The 21697-nt window shown below is 61.5% G+C and overlaps 2 protein-coding genes across 14 annotated transcripts; one reads left to right on the top strand and one right to left on the bottom strand.

Annotated features, from left to right (window-relative positions):
- The first annotated feature begins 975 nt into the window (after positions 1-975).
- Positions 976-6254, top strand: GNB2 (G protein subunit beta 2). The gene is made up of 10 exons (XM_019987585.2): positions 976-1131; positions 3477-3622; positions 3834-3872; positions 3988-4094; positions 4400-4463; positions 4546-4708; positions 4788-4854; positions 5188-5389; positions 5480-5696; positions 5779-6254. Exons 2-10 carry the CDS (start codon positions 3566-3568, stop codon positions 5883-5885), a joined length of 1023 nt encoding a protein of 340 aa, XP_019843144.1. The 5' UTR covers positions 976-1131; positions 3477-3565; the 3' UTR covers positions 5886-6254.
- A 306-nt stretch (positions 6255-6560) lies between these two features.
- Positions 6561-21551, bottom strand: GIGYF1 (GRB10 interacting GYF protein 1). 13 transcript variants are annotated; one of them, XM_070780130.1, is made up of 31 exons: positions 21398-21551; positions 17972-18106; positions 16845-17583; positions 16735-16764; positions 16566-16631; positions 15610-15761; positions 15469-15529; positions 15245-15355; positions 15021-15150; positions 14847-14942; positions 14599-14710; positions 14397-14505; positions 14059-14099; positions 13662-13832; positions 13291-13544; positions 13049-13157; positions 12470-12607; positions 12155-12252; positions 11765-11936; positions 11493-11659; positions 11275-11375; positions 11074-11193; positions 10832-10932; positions 10620-10702; positions 10386-10532; positions 10085-10315; positions 9682-9869; positions 9444-9604; positions 9194-9357; positions 8978-9107; positions 6561-8890 (listed from the first exon to the last, which is right to left on the bottom strand). In XM_070780130.1, the coding sequence occupies exons 8-31, from the start codon at positions 15277-15279 to the stop codon at positions 8838-8840; spliced, it is 3111 nt and encodes a 1036-aa protein (XP_070636231.1). In that variant the 5' UTR covers positions 15280-15355; positions 15469-15529; positions 15610-15761; positions 16566-16631; positions 16735-16764; positions 16845-17583; positions 17972-18106; positions 21398-21551; the 3' UTR covers positions 6561-8837. The 13 variants fall into 13 exon arrangements, with proteins under 13 accessions (XP_070636231.1, XP_070636230.1, XP_070636233.1 ...); XM_070780129.1 differs by having other exon boundaries at positions 16735-17583; XM_070780132.1 differs by lacking the exon at positions 16566-16631.
- Between the last annotated feature and the right edge of the window lie 146 nt (positions 21552-21697).

The following is a 21697-nucleotide window of genomic DNA, read 5'->3' as shown; positions in this document are numbered from 1 at the left end:
TCTGTAATGCCTTTACCAGAGGCTACATGAAAAGTGTTTGATAATTTTAAATTGCATGAGGACTCAATGAAAGCTCTTCATTGACTTACCAGAACATTTTCCCAATCCGTCGGGATCTCATAACTAACCAAGGTGACTTGCAGAGGAGGTAGCTATCAATAGTCTCATTTTGTAAATTTGGAAGCTGAGGCACTTACATTCTCAGCCTTTTGCAGGGATGGTCCAGAGCAGGGTTCATCAAGAGGCTAGCACCGCACACAATAAAGTCGATAAAGCTGCCCTGGTTCATGTCTCAACTCTGCAGCCCTAGGAATCTGTTTCCACTATTTTAAATGGGAACAGTGCCAGTACTTCATAATATTTTCGTGAAGATTAAATAAGCATGGAAATCAATAAATACGAGTTGATATTACAGTGTCATGCAGCCCACTGGACAACGCGGGGACATTGCCTGGGCAGGAGTTTTTTCACAGCACACCTGAACTCCCAGGAACTGGCTTGGCCCCTACTCCTTCCTGGTCGGTTATCTTCAGAATGGCCGCCCTTTCCTCTACCACCTCAGAGACCCGCTGCCCAGCGCGGGTCTGAATCTCTCTAACCCCGCCCCTGCACAGGGGCGTGGCCCCACTAACAGAGGCGGAGCCAAGGCGGAGAGCTGGGGCGTCGAGCTCCTCTTCCCAGTCTGGAGCCGCCCAATCCGGGAGGGCGGGTCACGTGACCAACCAGCGGCTTCACCCTCCCCTCTGCCGGTACCACCTCTGCCAGCCCCAGGGGGGATGTCTTGCGTCTTTTCGGGAAGCAAAGCAATTTATTTCGGTCCGTTTTGCTTGGAAATAGCTGGGAGAACTATCTTTGATGTGACAGGGTCAATCTTTGCACCTTAAGTGATATTTTCCCTTCCTGCCTCCCCCCACCGAGCAGTTGGTCTCGCCCAGCCGGGCCCTGGGCGCGGCGGCGACGGCCGCGTCACTGGCGGGCGGGATCCCTCCGCTCTGGGGAGAGCAGCGCTGGACGGTTGAGTTGGGGTGACTGAGGAAATCCATCCGCGTCGCCGCTGCCGCCTCCGCCGCGGAGGAAGACAGGACCTGCCGCGCTCCTCTAGCGACCCTTCGCAGACTCCCACCGCCACAGGTACCTCCGCTGATAAAAGGAGTCCTCATCCCCCCCGCAAGCCCCAAATTCCCATCGGGGAACCTCTCTTCCGTCTGTCTCCCCGGTCTGGCCTCTCGGGAGCGGACGTAACTCTCCAGACCTCCCCTCCCTTCTTTTGGCCTCGTCGCTTCCAAACCCGGAAGGGGAAGAGGGGGACCCTCGCCCCCAATTAACGCACGCGCTCCCTGCACCATCGGGGGGAGGTGTTTCGCTTGGCCCCAGGCCCCATCCTAGCCCCACCTGCCTCTTGCTCCCTGAGAAGTTGGGGGTCTAAATTCGGGGCTTCCTCTAGGCCCCGTCCCGCCCCTTAGCCCACCACTACCACCCTCCTGCCGGCCCCTGAGTAGCACCCGTCGTGTCCTCGCATTTCGCACCCCAGCCGGCGTTCGCCTTGCAAAACTCCAGAATCCTCAGAGAGGCAGGCAAGGCCGCGAGGCTGTCCCTCCCTTCGTCTCTCCTCGATTTGGGTTCTGTCCCGTCTTTTCTGGCCTCATTACCCGGGACCAGAGGCCTCGGCACCCCATTCCCTTTAGTAGTCCTGACCCCACGCTTGGCTCCCAGGCGCCCCCCTATACACACACACTTAGCTATCTTTTGGGCAAAATGGAGGTCGTGGGGGCCGGAGGGCCAGGCCCACTGCGCTTCGCAGCGCGGCACCGGCCCGCGCCTTCCAGCTGCCAGATCCGGGGACCCTCCCTTGTCCCCTCCCCTTCGCCCCGCCAGACCTGCGGAGGCGGTGGCACCCACATTTCTCCTTGGGACCCCGGCTGCTGTATGCCCAGAGTCCGGGGCCGCTGAGGGGGCCTCTGGAAGGTGATGGGGATTGAGGGCTGGGAGCGTCGCCCCCGCCCCCAGCGGCTTCCTCCTGGCCTGCTGCTTCCTTCTGCCCCGGGCGTCTGGCGTTGCCGCCCGGCCTGGGCTGCCGGCAGCTGGAAGGAAGGGGCTTTGTCCGGAGCTGGGGAAGTAGGGTGGGGAGCTCTGCCCCCCTCCTTTCTTTGGAGGGGCGTCCTCTGGCGCTGGCGTAGAAATCTGAACAGACCAAGGGGAAATGTCAGTGGGGAAGAGGAACGCCCAGGGCCTGGGGGAAGTGGGACCGGGGGCGGGGGGGAGCGGGTTGGGGGGATGTCTGGGTCGGCAGAGTGCAGTGTGCATGGGCAGATCACACAGGTGTCCAAAGTTGGGGGGGCGGGCAGGACTCCGAGCCCTGGAGCGGAGCCAGCCAGGCCCCGAGGGCCCCTGCGCCGAGCCCGCGGCAGGGCTCTGCGGGAGCGGAGGGCGCAGGGGCTAGGCCGCCTGGGGCTGCCTGCTAAGCTCGCCCGCCGGCGCCTGGGAGAGAGCAGCTCCGCGCTTCTGGGCCCGGGACCTCTCTTCGGAGACCTAATTACTGGAGAGCGGCTCCCACGGGCTTTCTGCGGGCGCGCCGGGGCGGGCGGCCTCGGCGCTGGAGGGAGCAGCGGCTTGGGGCTGCCTTCCTCGCCACCCTCGCCTCCACCCGCCGCGGGCGGCTAATGGGGCGCAGCCGGCCCAGGGATAATCCGGGGTGAGCCGTCCCGAACCTATTAGTGCCCAATCGGCTTTTCCCAAATCCTGTAAACAGCCACCTTGGCCGGCTCTGGGGAGGGGCAGGAGGCTGGGTCGGGCGGGGGCGATTGGGCCGGGGGTGGGGTCACCCACCCTACAGGTTTCAGCCTTGGATGCGGTTGCCCTGGCAACCGGGCTAGGGTGGGGGCACTTCACCAATGAGGTGCTCTCAGTCCGGGTGACGGTTGCCTAGGCAACCCCACGAACAGACCAGCTTTCCCCTGTGGGCTCCCCCACCCCCAATCGAAGCTGGGTGTGTGTGTGTGTGTGTGTGTGTGTGTGTGTGTGGAGGGTGTGCGGCTTATGGGGGTGAATTTAACGAGGCACCGCCCCTTTTAAAATTAGGTGCTAGGAGGGCGGTGCCTGTGCGGCAGGGGCGGACGCCGGGTCTGTTTTCGAAGGGACTCTCCCCGGCACCCCCCCTTCCGCCAGCCCCCCAGTTCCTGCCACGGGTGTCCCGCCCGGGCTGCTGTCCGAGGGAGGGGTTTCCCCTGCGCTTCCTCTTGCACTTCTCGCTCCGTTTCCGGGGGGCGGGAGAAAGATTGGGGAAGTCAGCTGTTGCTCGGGTCACGGCTACGTCTCTCCGGGCCAGAGACCCGGGCTGTGCCGGGGGGAACCGCGGCCACTGCTGGCGCCCCTCCCCCTCCCACCGGTGCTTACCCCTTCCGGGCCGCGCTTCGGCCCCGCCTTTACCCCTGCTTCCCCGGCGGCCTTGGGCCTGACGTCAGCCTTGCATCCCCTAGGCCTCGGGCCAGCGGCGAGGAGCTGCCTCCCCCAGCCCCCGTCCCGCGGCCCCCAGCCGCCCCCAACCCCGCCCCACGGGCCCGGCGCCATGAGTGAGCTGGAGCAACTGAGACAGGAGGCCGAGCAGCTCCGGAACCAGATCCGGGTGAGGGCCTGGCGGGCGGCTGAGCGGGCAGGACCCGGTGGCTTGTGTGTACCGGGCTAGGGGAGGCAGGGGAGGGGGGTGCGTGTGCTTGGTGGGGGGCAGTACCCTAATCTCTTCCTGTCTCATCCTTTCCACTCTTGTTTTCCGTTCTCTTTCCTCTCCTCCCCATCTTCTTCCCTGCCCCTCTGACGGGCTCTGCCGTCTCTTATAGGATGCCCGAAAAGCATGTGGGGATTCAACACTGACCCAGGTGAGAGGAATCAGGGCTGGACTTGGCTTTAGGGAAGGAGCTCGGGTGGGAGGCATATTTCTCCGTGGGCCCTGCCACCGGAACCTTTCTAAGCCCATTCTGCCTCCACCTCCAGATCACAGCTGGGCTGGACCCAGTGGGGAGAATCCAGATGAGGACACGGAGGACCCTCCGTGGGCACCTGGCCAAAATCTATGCCATGCACTGGGGGACAGACTCAAGGTTGGTGAGGTCGAGGCTGTGTGCTGAGCCATTGTGTTCACCCTGGGCTGAGGCAGGGTGGGCAGGGGCCGCCTTGCACATTGGGTGTCTCAAACAGGATGCTTGCGTTGGCAAGTGAGTGTGGGAAGACCTGACTTCCAGATCCCCGCCAGGGGCCCAGGAAACAGGACCAAACCGAGCTAGTGGGAACCTCCGGGCTGCTACCGGAAGTTGTCTCTCGCCAGATGGGAGAGGGGAAGGGTGTCCTGCCTCCAGAGGGGCCTTCCCACCCAGACCCCTCTGGCTCTCCTGTCTCACTCCCGCAGGCTGCTGGTCAGCGCCTCCCAGGACGGCAAGCTCATCATTTGGGACAGCTACACCACCAACAAGGTAGGGGCAGCGCCTGCGGCTGCCGGGGCAGGGCTGCGGCGCCCAGCCGGCTCTCACCCCGGGCACTACCCCTTGCCCCCAGGTCCACGCCATCCCGCTGCGCTCCTCCTGGGTCATGACCTGTGCCTACGCGCCCTCAGGGAACTTCGTGGCCTGCGGGGGACTGGACAACATATGCTCCATCTACAGCCTCAAGACCCGTGAGGGCAATGTCAGGGTCAGCCGGGAGCTGCCTGGCCACACCGGTGAGCCTGGGCCCTATGGCGGGGACAGGGGCTGCGCCGGCTGTGCTGACAACCCCCGCTGACCAGCCCCTTCCCCCAGGGTACCTGTCATGCTGCCGCTTTCTGGATGACAACCAAATCATCACCAGCTCTGGGGACACCACCTGGTGAGGGCCTGCCAGCGCCAGGCAGGCGGGGCTCACCCACACTTCCTGCTGAGGGGGGGGGCGCCGGGGGGAACACGGCCTCAGGGCTCAGGCAGCAGGTAGTCACCGCCTGCTCCAGGAGTGGCAGCGACCACCTTGCAAACCCTTCAGCCTTTTGTTCTGGTGGCAGGAAGGAGGGACGAGTGTGAGGCAGGAGCAGGCGCTGGCTGCCAGTGCTCCCAGCATGGAGATGGCCTCGGGCCTGAGCTCATGCGGTGGAGGGGTAGGGCAGGGGCAGAGGGCATCTATCCTAACCCCTCTCTGACCCTTTCCTTCCTTCCGTCACCTCTCCAGTGCCCTGTGGGACATTGAGACCGGCCAGCAGACTGTGGGCTTTGCTGGACATAGTGGTGATGTGATGTCCCTGTCCCTGGCCCCCGACGGCCGCACCTTTGTGTCAGGCGCCTGCGACGCCTCCATCAAGCTGTGGGACGTGCGGGACTCCATGTGCCGACAGACCTTCATCGGCCACGAATCCGACATCAACGCCGTGGCTGTAAGTTCTGGGCAAGCTGGGATGGCCCCTCTCTGCCAGGCTCCCGGCCCTCACTGCGGCCTCACCCCACTCTGGTCGCATGTCCTGCAGTTCTTCCCCAACGGCTACGCCTTCACCACGGGCTCTGATGACGCCACATGCCGCCTCTTTGACTTGCGGGCCGACCAGGAGCTCCTCATGTATTCGCACGACAACATCATCTGCGGCATCACCTCTGTTGCCTTCTCGCGCAGCGGCAGGCTGCTGCTCGCGGGCTACGACGACTTCAACTGCAACATCTGGGATGCCATGAAGGGCGACCGTGCAGGTGAGACCGGGAGCTGAGCAGGGGGCCAGGCAGGGACAAGGGAACTGGGCCGGAGGGGTTCTGATGCCCCCTTCTCCCCCAGGTGTCCTCGCGGGCCATGACAACCGTGTGAGCTGCCTCGGGGTCACTGACGATGGCATGGCTGTGGCCACAGGTTCCTGGGACTCCTTCCTCAAGATCTGGAACTAACAGCCCCGACCCCAACTGGGCCCAGGCTAGGAGGGGCCCTGCCCGTGCCCACACTACAGGCCGGGAGCTCTGGGGCTGGGTGCACACCGAGCCTCCCTCCCCGGGCCACGGGGCCTTGGGTCCCTGCTCCCCTACCCAGGTTTGGTTCCTCCCGGGGCCCCCACTGTGGAGATTAAGATGGGGATAGAATGGGGAAAGAGGGGCAGAAGGCCCTCATCCTTTTGCTGCCCTGGGGTTGAGGCCTCATCCCGCTGGAGGGCCAGAGGCAGGAGGTGGAAACTCCAGGGGCTGGCTTTTTTAAAACTGGTTTTATTTTAATTTTTATTATATTTTCAGTTTTTCCATAAAGGAACCAATTCCAACTCTGTACCTGGTCTCCACCCTTGCTTGTTGTCTTTCTCACTCTAGTCTGTTCCCAGTGGCAGAGTGGCTGGGGGACCCCCCAAGTAGGGATAACAAGTTCCCTCGCTCCCTCAGTCAGATGCGCCCTCAGTCAGATGCTGGATCACAGGCAGGACCACCTCCTCTGGGTCAAAGGTCATGGGCATCCCACAGGCACAGCCCTCCCGTTTCTGGTCTGGCTGCCCCCCACCCGTGGCTCAGTTCCCAGCTGAGTTGTGTCTGTCATTCCCAGTATCCCCTTCCCCCAAGAAAAAAACTCAAGAGGCAGCCGGGGAGAACACACACCAAGTTTTATTGGGGGGGGGAGTATTTACAGAGGCAGGTACAAGAGAAGGGTCACATGGGGTGGGGAGATTGTGGGTACAAGGCAGACGACGGGATACAGGACGACCCCTGCACCCACCCCAACCCCAGGAAGGGCGGGAGAGCAGCTGGGGCCCAGGAAGACGGGCTGGGGGAGGACAGCAAGGGCTGAGTCCCTGGGCCGGGGGCTCAGGGGCTTGTAAACATTGACCACTCTCAGAAGGGGATGGGGGTGGGAGAGGGCTCCCCCTACACTTCCTCACAGGGTTAAGGCCTCTCCAGGCTCAAGGGCCCCCTAAATTCAAAGTCTCTTTAGCTGGGGGGGAGGGGAAGGTAGAGACGGGGAAGAGTGTCACCCCCCCTCCCCTGCATTGGCTGCGGCAGGGGCGGGGGCAGTTACATTCAGTCACGACAGTACTCCCCCACACCTCTAATGCCGCCAAACACTGGCTTGAGGAGAGGGGGAGCTGGGGGGCCAGCAGCAGCAAGACGTTTCCCCCTGGCCCATCACCCCCTTATTGCTTTAGAGAGAATACAATATTGTCTTTTCACGGACGCTAACACTGTTGAAACCAGGGAGAAGCAGGTGGAGGGGGCCCCTCCACCCCCGAGGCCAGCTTTATCCCCCAACACTGACCCAGTTGCCACTTTGGTGCAAAAAAAAAAAAAAAAGAAAGAAAAAAAGGTCGTCTCTCTGGGGATAGATGGGGAAAGAAAACAGGGACCACTCCCCATTTCCCCAGGACAGGAAGGATAAATACATTCATGGAGGGGAGGCAGTGGCAGAATCTTGCCCTAATACTGCGCTCTGAGCAATGAGGTCCATGGGAGAAGTTAGATGAGAAACTCAAAAGATACAACAAACTTAAAGAAAACCCACGGATGGAGACAAACCTAGGTAGGTGATTGGGAATAAGAAGTTGGTGAAGGGCAGCCTACCCCGACCCAGGAGAGACAGACACTCCCATTCTTGACACCCCACCCTTACCCAACATTTAAAAATATCAGGGGAGCAGGGAGGGGAGAGGCCACTTGCTCCTCTCCCATTTGGTCAACAGAGGGGTCAGGGCAGAGCTGGGTGGTCCACATCCCACACATGCGGCTGCAGATGGGGGGGCTCCCTCCTAACAGCCCCGCGCTGCAGCCCGAAGCCCCCAGCGGCCCACTCCTGTGGCCTCCTTGGCCCCTCCTCTGCCCCCTTCACAGGAGAAACAACAGTCGTTAAGTGGTGCCTCTCTCTCCAGCTCCTGGAGAAACTGCTCTGCCCCAGCCTTGCTCAGGGTTGAGGCAGGGGGCGCAGCAGGGGCTCATGGCCCAGAGAATACATTCATGTGGCAAGGCAGGGAGCTGGGCCTTTCAGCTTCATACCCAAGCCAGCCCCCCCAATGGCAGCGCGGGGGAAGCCCCTCACCAGGGCCAGAGTGGAAGTTCTGCCAGCCTGATGGCAGCCAGATGAGGTTGGCACCGCAGGCCCTCTCCCATTCACTCCGTCAGCCGGCGCAGGATGGCTGCCTGGGGCGCTGAGGCGGCCTCGTGCATTTGTGCAACTTTCCCCGAAGCAGCAAAGCCAAGGGGCTACTCGGGCCAGGCCCCCCGGCCCCAGACACCTCTGCCATGGTCACAGCACAAGGGGGCCGTTCACAGCGGGTCCGGCCGGCGGGGCTGAGGGGGCCTCGCTGTGCAAACTGCTGGCGCCCCAGCTTCCAGTTACCCCAGTGGCCCACCTCGTGGGGCGGGGAGGGTAAGTGCAGCCTCGGGGGCCAGGCAGGACAGGTCCGTGGGGCCCATGTCCCCACTGCCCCAAATAACAGTGTGTTTTTACTTTCAGTCTCCTAACCATTTTTTTTTGTTGTTTTTCTTTTTTCTAAAAAAAAAAAAAAAAAAAAAAACCCAAAAACAAAAACCTCTGTGGATCGTCCATTATCACTCCCACTATCCGACAAAGGGAAAGGGAGTGCTTAGAGTCTACTTTTTAACCATTTTTTTTTTGTCTCTCCTATGTTTCCTTCAATGTCGTTTAAAATTAAAACCAAAAAAACAAAAACGAAACCCTTCCCCCCTCAATCTGTAAAGTGCCTCGTGGTGGGTGAGTTAAGGTGCATCGTGTGGTTTGTAACAAGTGCTGGGGACCCTGCCCCTGCTTCCTCCTATGCTCCCCGTGGGGAGCCTGTAGGCTGGGGACCCAGGGGTCCAAGCCGCTGCTGCTGCCCCTGGCCTACAGCCCAGGGCGCTGGTGGGACGGGCTGGTCAGTAGTCATCCACGCTCTCGATCTCACCAGAAGGTCCGTGCAGGGAGTACCCTGAAGCCAGGGGAAGCTGGGTTTGAACTTGCCCACTCGCTCCTGCCCGGTTCTGAGGAAGGAGCCGCCTCCCCGCTCCACACTCACCCAAGATGCTGGGGTCCGAGTGCAGCATCAGTGCCCGCCTCTTGGCCTTGCTGCCCTCCCCGGGGCCGAGCTTGGTGCTGTGGTTGGTCTGAAAGGCTGTCTGTAGGGAGCCGCTGCTCAGCCAAGCCTCCTGCAAGGCAACAGAGAGGAAAGAGAGGGGTCAGGGGGACTCTGGGCACCCTCACCCCCTCCAGCCAGGGCTCTGTGAAACCTCACCTGCTGCTGCTGCCGCTGCTGGCTGGCCTTCTGCTTGGCCCTCCGCTCCAGGAATTGTTTGGCAAATTCTTTGGCTTCCAGCGTGTCCCCCAGGCAGGAACGAATATAGTCGTGGACGTCATAGGGGGATTCCACCTCCTTGAGGATCGCTACAGCCATGGGCACTACGGGGCAGGATGGGGGTCAGGACCCACGGGACGGCATCTGGAACCCCTGGCCCGGCCTCCTGGGGTAGGTACGCCGCCTATACCGTCCAGGCTGCCCGTGGTGCTCAGCGTGTGCAGCATCTGCTCACACCACTGGGTGAAGCCATCCTGGGGCCGGGGGATGCCCTGCAGCAGCTTCAGCAGCTTCTCTTCCTCCTCCGTCTTTTTGCGCACAGGCCGACCAGACAAGTGGCTGTACGAGTCACTGCGCAGGATGCGGTGAGTCAAGAGGTGTCCCCTCAGGAGGCCTGCTCCCAACCCCCACAGTGGCCTGGCACCCACCTGAGAGAGGGGCTGCTGCGGCTGTTCTTCAGGCCCAGGCTCCGGGCCAGGCTCCCACTGCTCTTGAGGGTGTCTTCCCAGAGGCCCAGGCTGCTGCTGCCGCCCCCACTCTTGTCGGGCCCACCCCACAGCGGCCCGGCCTCAGATACCCACTGGTTCAGGGGGGCGGAGCCCAGGCCCCCGAGCTGCTGCAGATGGCAGAAAGTCAAGGGTGACCCATACAGGAGGGCACACGCTCAGGGGTGCTGAGCGGGGAAGTGCGTTCAGGTGGCAAAAGCAGGGTGAGGTGAGGGCCTCACGGCAGAGAGCGCCTCCGGAGTCCGACAGGGACCAGCGTGCCACCCCCCCTCCCACCCCGGGTCACCCTGGGAGCTGAGCAGAAGGTGCCCACCAGCCTGCTCACCACGCGGTGGTTGGGGGCCTGGGCCCGCGATGGCTCCCGAGGCGGGGGCTGCTTATGCAGGTGCCGCTCGCCCTCCAGCTGCAGCTCCAGCAGCGTCTTCATGGACAGGCCCTGCTTGGCCAGGCCAGCCCACAGCGGAGGCGGGGAACTGGGTGTAGGAGGCGCGGGGACGGCGGCCACCGCCTGCTGCTGCTGCTGCAGCAGCTTCAGCAGCAGCTCCTGCTGCCGCGCCTGGAGAGAGAAGCCACTGTGAGGGCCGCCCCCCGCGCCCACCCCGAGCCAGCAGTGGGCCGGGCCCCACCTGCTTGCGCCGGAACAGCTCCTCTTCCTCCTGCCGCCGCTTCTGCTCCTCCTGCTGCTGCTGCTGCTGGCGGCGCTTCTCTTCCCGGCGCTTCCGCTCCTCCTCCTCCCGCTTCGCCCTGAGCTCCACTTCTCTGCGCTCCTGGAACTGGAGGGTCGAGATCAGACGCCAGGCTGTCCCGGGTGCGGCCTGGTCCCTGACACCCAAGGACTCCAGCCCCAGGGGCCCACTCACTTTGTGTTGCAGCTGGAGTTGTTCTAGAATTGGACCCTGAGTCGAAGAGTTAATTGGTATATCCCAAAGACTGGCCTCACCGCCTGTGGGGGCAAAGGCAGCTGCAGAGGGGAGCTCCGGCCCCCGGCCCCCCCCACCCACAGGGGGCCGTCGGAGGTGGAGGGGACTCCCAGACCTCGGACAGGCCAGGCGGGCAGCTGCGGGCCACACACCTGACTGTGGTGAGGCTGAGGTATGTATGTCCCAGAGGGGACCCGAGTCTGGCACCGACAAGGACCGGTTCATCGTCGGGAGCAAGTTCTGGTCCCCGCCCCTGAGGAGAAAGCACTGAGGCTCAGCGCCCTGAAGCCACCTCCCGTCTGCCCCTCTCCCCACACCACCCGAGGGCCGTCACGTACAGACACACCACACACGCTCGGCCACGAGCACACAGCGAGGACGGTGGCGCACACACCTGGGGGGTTTGAGAGCTTGGAGCTGCTGCAGGAACGCGGTGAGCTGCTGCTGCTGCGGCGGCGGCAGGTCTCCCAGAGCTGCCTTTTCCCGGAGCACGCACTGCGGGAGCTGGCGGCTGCTGAGGAGCACGCAGGTGTGAGGCGGGCCAGCCCCGTGTCAGCGTGGGCCCTGCTGACCAGCCCTGCTAGGCCCCCCGTACCTGCCGACCAGCTGAAGAAACTGCTGGTGCTGCAGCTGCTGGTACAAGGCGGCTGCTGCCAGCTCCTGTTGCTTCTTCAGCCGCTCCTGGTCCATGTTTCCCTGAGTGAGGCCACAGCGTTCCCGTGGCTTTGCCCCTGTCTGGCTCTGCACCCACCGCTGCCCTCTGCCAGGCTCCTGCCTCCCTTCCCTGTTCCACGCCAAAGGGGGTACACTCACCAGCAGCGGGGGAGGTGAGGGCCCAGGGGCAAAGGGTACGCGACCCCACATCTTGATCACCTCACCCAGTGGCTGGAAGCCCTCATCACAGCCCCGCTTCACCAGCAGGGCCATGGAGAAGTAGCCCGCCTGGAACCACTCCGCCATCTCCTGGGTCGTGAAGGGGCCTGGGCCAAGGGAAGGGCAGCTGCGGTCACAGAGGTGCGCCAGAGAAGACCTCGACGAGGATGGTGCTGTCCCCGAGCCCCACCTGCACCCCCTACCCTGCTCACCTTGGATCTCGCCCTGCGGGTCCTTGTAGAACCACTTCCGGGCCGCACCATGGCTGAGGGGGAGGGCAGTGGCGGCTGCAGAGTGACGCAGGCCCTGGGCCTGGATGGCGGCCGTGAACTGCTCCTCCTCCAGGGAGCTGTCCTGCAGGGAGGCCACGAGCTTCTCCGCCTCCTGGGAGCCCAAGGGAAGAGGGAAGGTTCAACTGGCCACTTCCATCAACACAGAGGGGGCTGGGGCTGAGGGGGGGGTCAGAAGATGAGGTCTGAACATGGAGGGCAAGATGGGGAGAAGGTGGGAACCTGATCGAGGACAGACAAAACCAAGGCTCTCTCTCCTGCAGGGAAGGGTTCCTACAGTCTTCACAGCCCACCCTACCCCCCGCCCCACACCTGCTGCAGGTGCTTCAAGCCTTCATCATCTTCCAGGTCTGGTGGGCCAGGCGGTGAGCCCGCCCCAGGACTTAGCTGCATTCCCCTCATGTCCTCTCCTAGAAGGAGCCAAGAAGGGAAGGTGGGACAGGGCAGTCAGAGAAGGGGGCAAGACAGTGCCCAGCCACCACTCTTACTCCAGGAAGGTGGGTGCTAACTCTGCGCCCCTGCCACCTCCCGACCAACTCCCCTGCAGCCTCCTTCCCACACGGATGGGGAGCTGTTTCCCCACAAGGTCCAGGCTCCAGGGAGAGGGTGGTTCTGCCCTCGGGCTACCTTCAGCTGCAGGCAGGTCTTTCTCCACTGGGTCATCGCCTTCCCCGTTAGCTCCCCAGAGCGGGCCCAAGGTGGGCAGTGGGGACGGGGAGCTGGACTTCTCCTCCTGAGGAGGCAGCGGGGTCAGTTCCTTCCCACCTGAAAACCAAGGGTAATTACCAGAACTCAAAACCAAGCCGGAAGGCCTGAAAAGTGATTAAGCAGAGATTGTATTATTGTGGCCAGAAGAACCTCTGGGTATTGAGTCCACCCACACAACTTTGGTCAACACGACTAAGGTTTGGTGAACTACCACCACAGAGCCTGCTCTGCACACTTCCCTTTCTGCTCCTACAGTGAGGCCGTGCGTCCGCAACACCGTCCAGGGCTGCGGACCTACCACCACTGACTCAGCACCGTGTTCGACAGATTCCTTGAGGGATTTCCAAAGGTTGTTTTGATTCTGCTTTGATTTTCATCTGACACTTGGCCTTTTGGACAGAGGCCTGCTGTTTTCAGGCTCCTTCACACACTCCATCTGCACCAGCCTTTCTACGCAGACTCAGCTCAAGGCCGCAGGCATCCACCCCACAGGCTTACCCGCCTCGGGCCCCTCCTCGTCTAGCCCTTCGGAAGGTTCTTCCTCCTCTTCCTCCAGGCCCTGGAAGTCGAGCTCCTGCTCCTCAGGAATGGGCTCCTTGGGGCCCTTCTGCACGGGGCGGGGGGATACGACGGGGAGATGAGTGGCAGAGAATAGAGTGCCGTGAAAGGACCCCCCCTTTGGGGCAGGCAGGTGCCCACCAACCTCTAACACAATCTCCCCCTCGTCTCCTTGCAGATACCTTGAGAGGCAAGAAGGCCCCGGAGGCATCGAAGGTGCCCATTTCTTCGTCCTCATCATCCAGGCACCACTCCGGGAGCCCATCCTTGTCGTCATCGAAGCCGTCAGGCCCCCTGCATCTCCGGAGGTGAGAGCTCCCCCCCCCACCCCGCCCCTCCTCTTCACCACACCCTCCTCGATCCCCTCGCAAATCAAATTCAAACTTGCGACGCCGGTCCCCATGTTCCCGCCAGCCAGCAGAGCGGGGGCCACCATCTGGGCAGGAAACGTGGGGGAAGGAGAGTCAGTACCCAGTCAAGCCAGAGTCTCCACCCTTCTGCTGCCCACCAGGACCCCCCCGCCCCCTCAATGCCCACCTGACCCCCATCTCACCAGGGCTGGTGGAGCGCCAGCGGTCACCGTCTCGCCGGGGTCCTGCCCCGAGTCTCCAGCTGCCTTCCTCTTCTTCCTCTTGCTCCTCTCGGAGAGAACGCCAATTTTCGCTATCTGAGCGGGCATGCTCCTTCCTCGGGCCAGCCCCTCCCTCATCAAACCCGGAGCGTGCTTGGGGGCAAGGCAGGAGGGGGAGACACAGTCAGTGGACAGCGGCCACGGTTCCTGTAAGACTCTTATCAGACACCTTGCGGGGAAAGAAGAGCCCAGCTTTGGGCCCTCCTGCCCCCACCACCTCCCCCAGGAAGCAGCCCCCAACCCGGGTCAGGCATTTCAGCCCCTCGCCCCCTCTCAATAACCTGCAGGGCCCAGCCACCACCCCTGCCCCTCTCCGTACCTCCATCTCTCCTGGCCGATTTCTCAAACCGCCTCTCGCCTCTGTGGGAGGGAAAGGCGTGGGTCAGAAGACCAGTCCCTCCCTACCTACAGGATCTCAGCTCACCTTGTCCATTCTGCCCTGAGAGAAGTGAGGGGCGGGAGGGGGACAGGGCTTGGAAGGGAGCCCAAGGGCAAGCCCAGAGACTTGGAAGGACAGGGCAGGGCCACAGGGATCAGAAGGGATGGACAGAGCTCTCTGACCAGGGCTAATCTGGCAGGTCTCCCGGAGTCCTCTGATGACAAAGACCCAAGCCTCCCTCCGTGGGGCCCTCTCTGCCACCCCGTCCCAGCCTGCACCTGTCATCCCAACTCTGGCTACGCTGGATCTCCCGGGGGTTTCGGCCAAAGGCCCCATCACCTTCTTCAATGCTTCTTTGGTAAAAGCAACTGTCACCACGGCCACGGCCTGGAGGAGTGAGGGGCACGTGGGAAACCTGCCAGATCACCTCCCCAAGTCCTCAAGACCGCCTGCCCCGGAGCACGCCATCACCCCCTCTACCTCGGCTCCGTGTGCTGCCCCTGCCACGGGAGGCGCCACCTAGGGGGGGCCCAGCCCCTTTCCCCATCAGCCTCAGCACGGCCACGCTGTTCACCGACAGGGAGAAGTTTCTCTGAGGAGGGAGCCAGGGGTGGGAGTGAGGACCCAGGCGCCCGAGCAACCCCCGTCCAGAACCACACAGCCTCCGCCCCCACCTCTCCAACCCCAGCCCCGCTGCTCCCGCTGGGGCTGCCCTGGCCGGGCCCCACCTGCTCCTCCTCAGTCAGCGGCTCCAGCGCGAGGGGCTGCAGTGGCTCCTCCTGCAGCAACGCAGCAAACTCCTTGTCCTGCAGCTCGTCAGGGACCTGTGGATCGGGCAGGAGGTAGGCATGCTCCTGGGCCCTCTCCGCCAGCCGAGGCCCCGCACCCCCGCCTGCGCCTACCTTGCTCTCCTTGACGTAGAGGGCCAGCATCTCCTCGCGCCCATAGCGATAGTCGGCCAGCTTGTACTTGGGCATGGCGGGGGACGGGGGTGGGGAGGCCACACTGCCACCACTGGAAAGAGCCCTCAGCCTGGAGGAGGGACACGCAAAGGGGAGAGATGGGAATCTGAGCAGCCCTGTCCTTCCCGGGCTTCTCCATGCCCCTCTAAGCACACCTGACTCACCACTCAGGCCCAAAGTTGAGGGTCTCCGCTGCCATTGTGGAGCTGGGCGTGTCCCAGAGGTCGGTGGGGAGGAGCAGGGGAGGGGGTACCTGGCGTTCACTCTCCAAACACCTGTGGAGGCGCGGGGGATGCTAGGCATTGGGGATGGCACACCCAGAGCCTGAGAGGGTGAGTACTAGGCTGCCACCTAGGTGGACACAGTAACGGTCTCACCAACGACTCACCTAAGCCAGCCACGTGCCACTCACACCATGAGTTACCCAAAGAGTCACGCTGGAGGAAGGCCTAGGGGAGGGGAGGAGACAGGCAGCTAGAGCCCCTGCCAGCTTCCGCAGGGGGATGCCCTCCCTCTGGCCCAGACTCACCTGGCAGCCTTCCCCGGGGAAGCGGGTAGGGCAGGGGCCGGGCCCTCTCCAGGCAAGAGCCTGTGCTGGAGTGAACCAGGATCCCCGGGCAACTAGATGTTGGTCTGAGCAGAGCAGTGCCCAAGGAGGGACCTTCACATCTGGGAAAGATCCTTAACGAGGGGCAAAAAGAATAAAGTGGGTTAAATGAATGGTCAGACAGACCTCCCTGCCTCCAGCCCTCCTCTGTCTCACATAATAGGAAGGCCCACAAGTGCCTGGAAGCTGCTGGTTAGGGAGCACAGGGGGCCACAGCCCTGGCTCCTCCTCATCTCTGCCCTCTGCTCAGCAGGCCTCCCAGGCAGTGAGTTGACTCAGCGGAGCCTGAAGGAGGAGCTGGAGGTGCGGCAGAGGATGCCAAGGGCCGCAGCATTCAGTAAAGGGGGCTGGGGTACACGTGACGTTCATGTCAGCTGCTCAGTCGTGGCCGACTCTTTGCGACCCCATGGACTGTAGACCACCAGGCTCCTCTGTCCATGGGATTCTGTCCAGGATTCCAGGCAAAAATACCAGAGTGGGTTGCCATTCCCTTCTCCAGGGGATCTCCCTGACCTAGGGATACAAACTGGGTCTCCTGCATTGCAGGTGGAATTTTTTTTTTTTAAAACCATCTGAGCCACCCCAGAAGCTCACACATGATGTTTAGGACAAAGATAAAACACACACAAACCAGCAAAAAACCCACTGGAATCAAAAATGTTCTAGAGAGGAAAAAGGCTGGTTAAGAGAATTAGAAATTATCCGGGGGTTACTTCCTTGGCCCAGAGGCTAAGACACTGCTCCCAATGCAAGGAGCCTGCGGTTCGACCCACAGTCAGGGAGATAGGTCCCACATGCTGCTGACTAAGACCTGGTGCAGCCAAATAAACAAACAGATATTAAAAAAAAGAAAGAAATTTACGTGGGAGCAAAATTACCTCTCCCCTGAAGACTCAGGTCTGGGTGCTTGGCTCCGAATCCTGAGACTCAGCTTGGGGAGAAACCTGGTACAAGGGGAGCAGGGGGGCTATTCCCAAGCCAGAGGTGGGGGGCACACCAAAGGCTGCAGGCAGGCAAGTCTGGCCAGCATGCCCAGGACTCACTCACCAAACAAGGATCAACACCGAGGTCCTTTCCCTGGGATCAGAAAGCCTGATAAGTACAAAGAGCCAAGAAGGGAACGGTGCTACTGTAAGCTAGGAAGAAGGCTCCCTCACCATAAAGCAGAAATAAGGTCAGAGTCACTGGGCTGACAGAAGCGTGGGGGAGGCGGCAGTGGCCCGTCCCTCTAAGGAACAGCTGAAGAGGCTGTCAGGAGGTGGCTCATCCCTGGTGCTTCTGAGCACGGGGCAGGCAGGCAGGGTCTCAGGGAGCCGTGTGCAAGGGCCTCCCTCACTGGCTGGGGCGGGGGCTGGACCGGAGCACCTCCACAGTTCCCATCAACTCCAAGACTCCACCGCTCTGGGAAGGGGGAAGAAGGGTTTCCACCAGAGGGGACATGGGAAGCGGCTCTCGACCACAGCTGCAGGCCAGAAGAAGCAAAGTCCACCCGAGACACAGGACCCACCCCAGAATCCCAGCAGCCTAGGCTGAGATGCAGCGCTGGACACCGCCCAGAGCAGGGCTGACCTCCCCCAGCTCCGGCATCTCCTCTGCATCAGCCTCAGCTGGCCCTTTCCGGAGATGGAGCAGGCCCTGGCGAACACGGCCGTCAGAAGACAAGCCTGTTGCAAAGTTCTTCCCATCACTCAGTTCGACTCAGCCTTCCAGAACGGTGGAGGCTGGTTAAGTCTGTGGATGCTACAAGCCTTACAGAATTCACCCAATGGATGAATCTTGAAAACATTAGCTAAGTGAAACATGCCAGTCACAAATGAACAGATACTGGATAATTCCTCTCACCTGAGATGTCGAGGTGAGTCAAATTCAGAGGGACAGAGAACAGTGGTGCCAGGGCTGGGAGGCAAGGAGTGGGAGTTGTTTTTTAGTGGGGATAGTTTCAGCTGAACTGGGGCAGAGGAAAAAGCTGCAGGGATGAGGCGGATGGCTGCACAACAACATGAATGTATGTAAAGCTGCAGAATTGTATCCTTAAAAATGGCTAAAATGGTGTACGTTATATCTGACCACCACTTAAAAAAGATCTAAGGGAAAAAGAAGACATTTGGGGATAGCTCTCCCATACCTAAGTCTTCTCCACTCCAAGAAAAACACCCCACTTCCTAACAAACTCAGGAGAGGCTGTTCTGAGCCTCTTCCAGGCCACCCCAGAAGAGCCCCATCTCCCAGATGGACAGGCCAAAGAGCCCGCGGTGGGGCGGGAGACAGAAAAGGGACGACTCACCCTCCCACCCGTCCAGGGAGTGGCGAAGGCGGCTGGCCGCCAGGTGCCTTCCTCTTCGGGCCGTCACCTTTCTGTCGTGGTTTTAAGGAGCGAACTGAGGAAAAGCGGCTGGCTCCGGGCAGAGAAGCAGGGAAACTGCAGAGGTGAGAGGAAGTAGAGGAGTGGCGGGTGAGAAAAGTAGAGTGTCTGGGTGGGCCCAGCCGGGGGAGGTCTGGGTCTCAAGAGCAGGTGGCTCCAGGGCCCCTCTTCTGACTTCGAGCAGCACACAAGCGCCCCGTGGCTTCTAGTGCCAAACAGGCGCGCACCTTTTCCACTGCTTCTCAACTGGGGGCAATGCTGCTCCCCAGGGCACATCTTGGGGGACAATTCTGGTAGGCATGACTGGGAAGTGCGACCAGCATCTCACGAGCAGAGGTCAGCAACACTACTAAAAATCCTACGATGCACAGGACGCCCCCCACAACAAAGAATCATCTGGACCCAGATTATCAATACCCAGGGGCTTCCCTGGTGGCTCAGGCAGTAAAGAATCTGCCAGCAATGCAGGAGACCCAGGTTCGATCCCTGGGTCAGGAAGGTCCCCTGGAGAAAGGAATGGCAACCCACTCCAGTATTCTTGCCTGGAGAATCCCATGGAGAGAGGAGCCTGGCGGGCTACAGTCCAGGGGTTCGCAGAGTCAGACACGACTGAGCGACTCACTCACACTCTCACACACACACACACACACACACACACACACACACACACACACAGATTAACAATAGTGGCAAAGAACCCCTTCTGTACACCTCGGGCAGAGGATAACCACACCCACTGTCTGTTTAGGGGGAAGAATGGAAGACAAGGAAACCAAATTTACTCCAGTTCATTCCCCTCTCTGAAGAGTGAGGGAATCATCCCCTAATTACACTGTCCCATGAGAGAAATCTGAAATCCCTCCAGGAGGGAAATCCTCCAGAAAAGAACACATTAAACAAAATTGTCCTAAGTCATTCACAAACTTTCAAAGCCCTGCATTTGGATCCCTTTCCAGTAAAGAGGAGGAGGCGGCAGGCAGGGGACTGGAGACAGCCTCCCTCCCTGGCTATCTGATCTAAGGGTGTCCTGCTTAGCCCCCACCTCTCAGCATCTGTGCACCTCATTAATCCACAACCCCCCCCTTTCTCCTCAACCCTCACTATACCCTCCCTCCGTGGGGCATCTGAATTATTGCCATTAAAAGGCTGCCCCCTACTGGAGTCCAGGGGCGAGGACACTGATCCTGGTGTGCACAACAGGCTTGAGGAACAGGAGGGGAGCCTGTTCTCCCGCGTTCTGAAATCACAGGAGAAGGAAAAGATCCAGAGACTAGGCGGTCCCAGTACACACTAAGTTAAGAACATTATTTCCTCATTCCATCACCCCTAAAATTAGCCCCAATCCAGAGCAATGCGCCTTGGCACAGGAAGGCACCACCATTAACAGAAGTAGAATCCCAAATTCCCCAACATTTGAGCAAGCGCCCAGCCCCAAGCTTGTTGGCGGTGACTCCGCCCTTACTCAGGGTGGAAAGAAAGATTCTCCACGCATGGTAGGAAGGGAACTCGGAGGCTTAAAAAGAGGTGCAAGCCTGTGTTCCTCCTAGCAGGTATTTTAACCCAGCTCTACCCTCTGAGCCGTCAGGACAATGCCCTGAGGAGTCTAGTAGTTAACAGTTTTCAAAGCATTTTCACACTTTACCTCATTTGATCCCTTCTGCCCACTTGCTGAGGCTTGGGCTCCAGCCAGGGAAAACAAGGAAGGGATGCTGTAGCTGCCCTGACAGGAGACCCTGATGTCTTTGACACGCTACCCAAGCCTGGAGAAGGAGCACACACTCGGCAGGAACCACCCCAAACTCACAAGCATACTTTGTGAGTTTTAAACCATTTTTCTCATTAGCATTTAAAAAATCATTCCCAGAGCCACCTTTTCTCACTTCCTCTGCGTGAAAGTGGGGCCTTTTTTTCTATCCCAAACTCCAATCACAGATGTAGAAACCAGCATAAACCGGGGTCCTTTCATCCATCAAATCACACACAATACTGACACATCCACTGGCTGAGAAACCCAGGCCAGGAGTCAAAGAACAGAACTCACTTGAGTGTCACCACCATATGGGACCCTCGAGGTCCCCAGTCCCTGCCATGGCAGCAACTCAAAGCCCAGATCTGTTTCAACCCTGCCTGACGACACGCTGGACCTGCCATCTAGGAACTAAGACTGAGGCTGGCGTGAGGGTGGGTGGCTTGGGACAGCATAGAAAACGGTACAGATGAAGGACCAGAGAGCAAACTCCCACACCGCCAGAAGCTAAGGGGACCAGCCTGTGAGTACCCAAGGTGTTCCAGGTGCAAAGCCAGGAGGCGGGGCTAAACTGCAACCGAGTGTCAGCTCCCAGGAGCAGCAGAGACTGTGAAGGCTGATTATTGGAAAAGCAGAGATGAGAAGCAAGAGGGGAGTGAGACTGGGGTGAATGGAGGAAAGAGCTGGGCTAACAATTACTGGCTGAGCATCTATTTCCCCGGGCCAGGCCCGGCGCTATGATGGACCAGACCTGGACGCTTACTGGGAATTCTAGTAGTGACTGTGTACGACCTGCCAGGTGAGGGTCTCTTTAAAGTTAACTTGAAAAAATAAAAAACAGTCAAAGTGTGTGGGGCCGTGACTGGGGAGCTGCTGCATCAGGAGAGATGGGCTGGGAAGGGCCCAGCCCGGCCACAGGACAGACTAAGGTGTTTCACTCCGCCGGGCAAGCGGGAGGAAGGAGACCCCAATGACCAAGCACTAATGCCGCTCGCTGAAACGTAGGCGCAGACCCAGTCGAGGTACTGTGGTTAAGAGAAGACGCTTCCACGTTAGCCAAAGTCACGGATCGCTTGCACTTTAAGACCCGCCGGGCCCAGCTCAGGCCGAGAACCCGGAGGCACGTTGGGAGAAACCTTCGGGGAGCGCCGGGCATTAGGGTCCCGGGCCCCCGGGCGGAGGATGCAGGCGGAGGGAGGTGGGAAGCCAGACCGGGGTTCCGAGGGGCCGAAGGGCGACCGTTAGGAGCGCGGGGGTGGGAAGCAGGCAGGCCGGCCCGGGAGGACGGCGTGCCCTTCAGGGAGGGGGCGCCAGGTGCGGGGGCGCCGGCGGCCGCCCCCGGGAGGGAGCCAGCCTCCCTCGGGGCGGCGCGGGGGCCCGGGCCGCGCGGGGCGGGGAGGGACCGGCGGGGAGGCTCGGGAGGCGGGCGCACCGGACGGCGGGGGCTGCGGCCTCGGGAGGAGACGGGGGAGGGTCCGTGCCGGCGGCCCGCGCTCCCGCTCTGGCTCTCGCAGGCTCGGCGCGGCCGCCTCGGCGTCGGGGGCGGGCCTGGCCCAGGCCCGGCCGCGGGCTGGGGGTCCGCGGGGCCGCCGGGCGCTTACCGCGGCGGGCGGGCGGCGCGAGGCTCCGGTCCCGGGGCGTTGGCGACGCGCGGCGGGCCGGGGGGCGGCGGCGGCGGGGGTGGGGGCGCTGGCGCTCCCGCGGCGGCCGCTCCTCTCTGTTTGTGTTTGTAGCAAGATGGCTGCCCGCCTCGCACCACGTGACGCGGACGCGGGGCCGCCCCCGCCGCCGCCGCCGCCGCCGCCGCCACAGCCCCCCTCTGCGGCTCCGGCCCGCTCCGACCCGCACGACCTGGCGCGCTCCCCGCGTGCCCGGCGGGCACGGCCCGGACGCCCGCCGCC

The sequence above is a fragment of the Bos indicus genome, chromosome 25, assembly GCF_029378745.1.
Source record: "Bos indicus isolate NIAB-ARS_2022 breed Sahiwal x Tharparkar chromosome 25, NIAB-ARS_B.indTharparkar_mat_pri_1.0, whole genome shotgun sequence".
Taxonomy (NCBI): domain Eukaryota; kingdom Metazoa; phylum Chordata; class Mammalia; order Artiodactyla; family Bovidae; genus Bos; species Bos indicus.
Note: the sequence above shows the minus strand (reverse complement) of the source record. Positions and strands in the feature narration are given on the sequence as shown.

Bases quoted from the DNA above. Each gene is read 5' to 3' on its own strand.
- GNB2 (XM_019987585.2), top strand. From the start codon at position 3,566: ATGAGTGAGCTGGAGCAACTGAGACAGGAGGCCGAGCAGCTCCGGAAC. The intron at 3,623-3,833 runs GTGAGGGCCTGG...CGTCTCTTATAG, and splicing joins AGCTCCGGAACCAGATCCGG to GATGCCCGAAAAGCATGTGG. The intron at 3,873-3,987 runs GTGAGAGGAATC...CTCCACCTCCAG, and splicing joins GGGATTCAACACTGACCCAG to ATCACAGCTGGGCTGGACCC.
- GIGYF1 (XM_070780129.1), bottom strand. From the start codon at position 15,279: ATGGCAGCGGAGACCCTCAACTTTGGGCCTGAGTG. The intron at 10,703-10,831 runs GTGTGTGGCCCG...TTGCCCCCACAG, and splicing joins CTCAGCCTCACCACAGTCAG to GCGGTGAGGCCAGTCTTTGG. The intron at 9,108-9,193 runs GTGAGGTTTCAC...GTTGCCTTGCAG, and splicing joins AGCAGCGGCAGCAGCAGCAG to GAGGCTTGGCTGAGCAGCGG.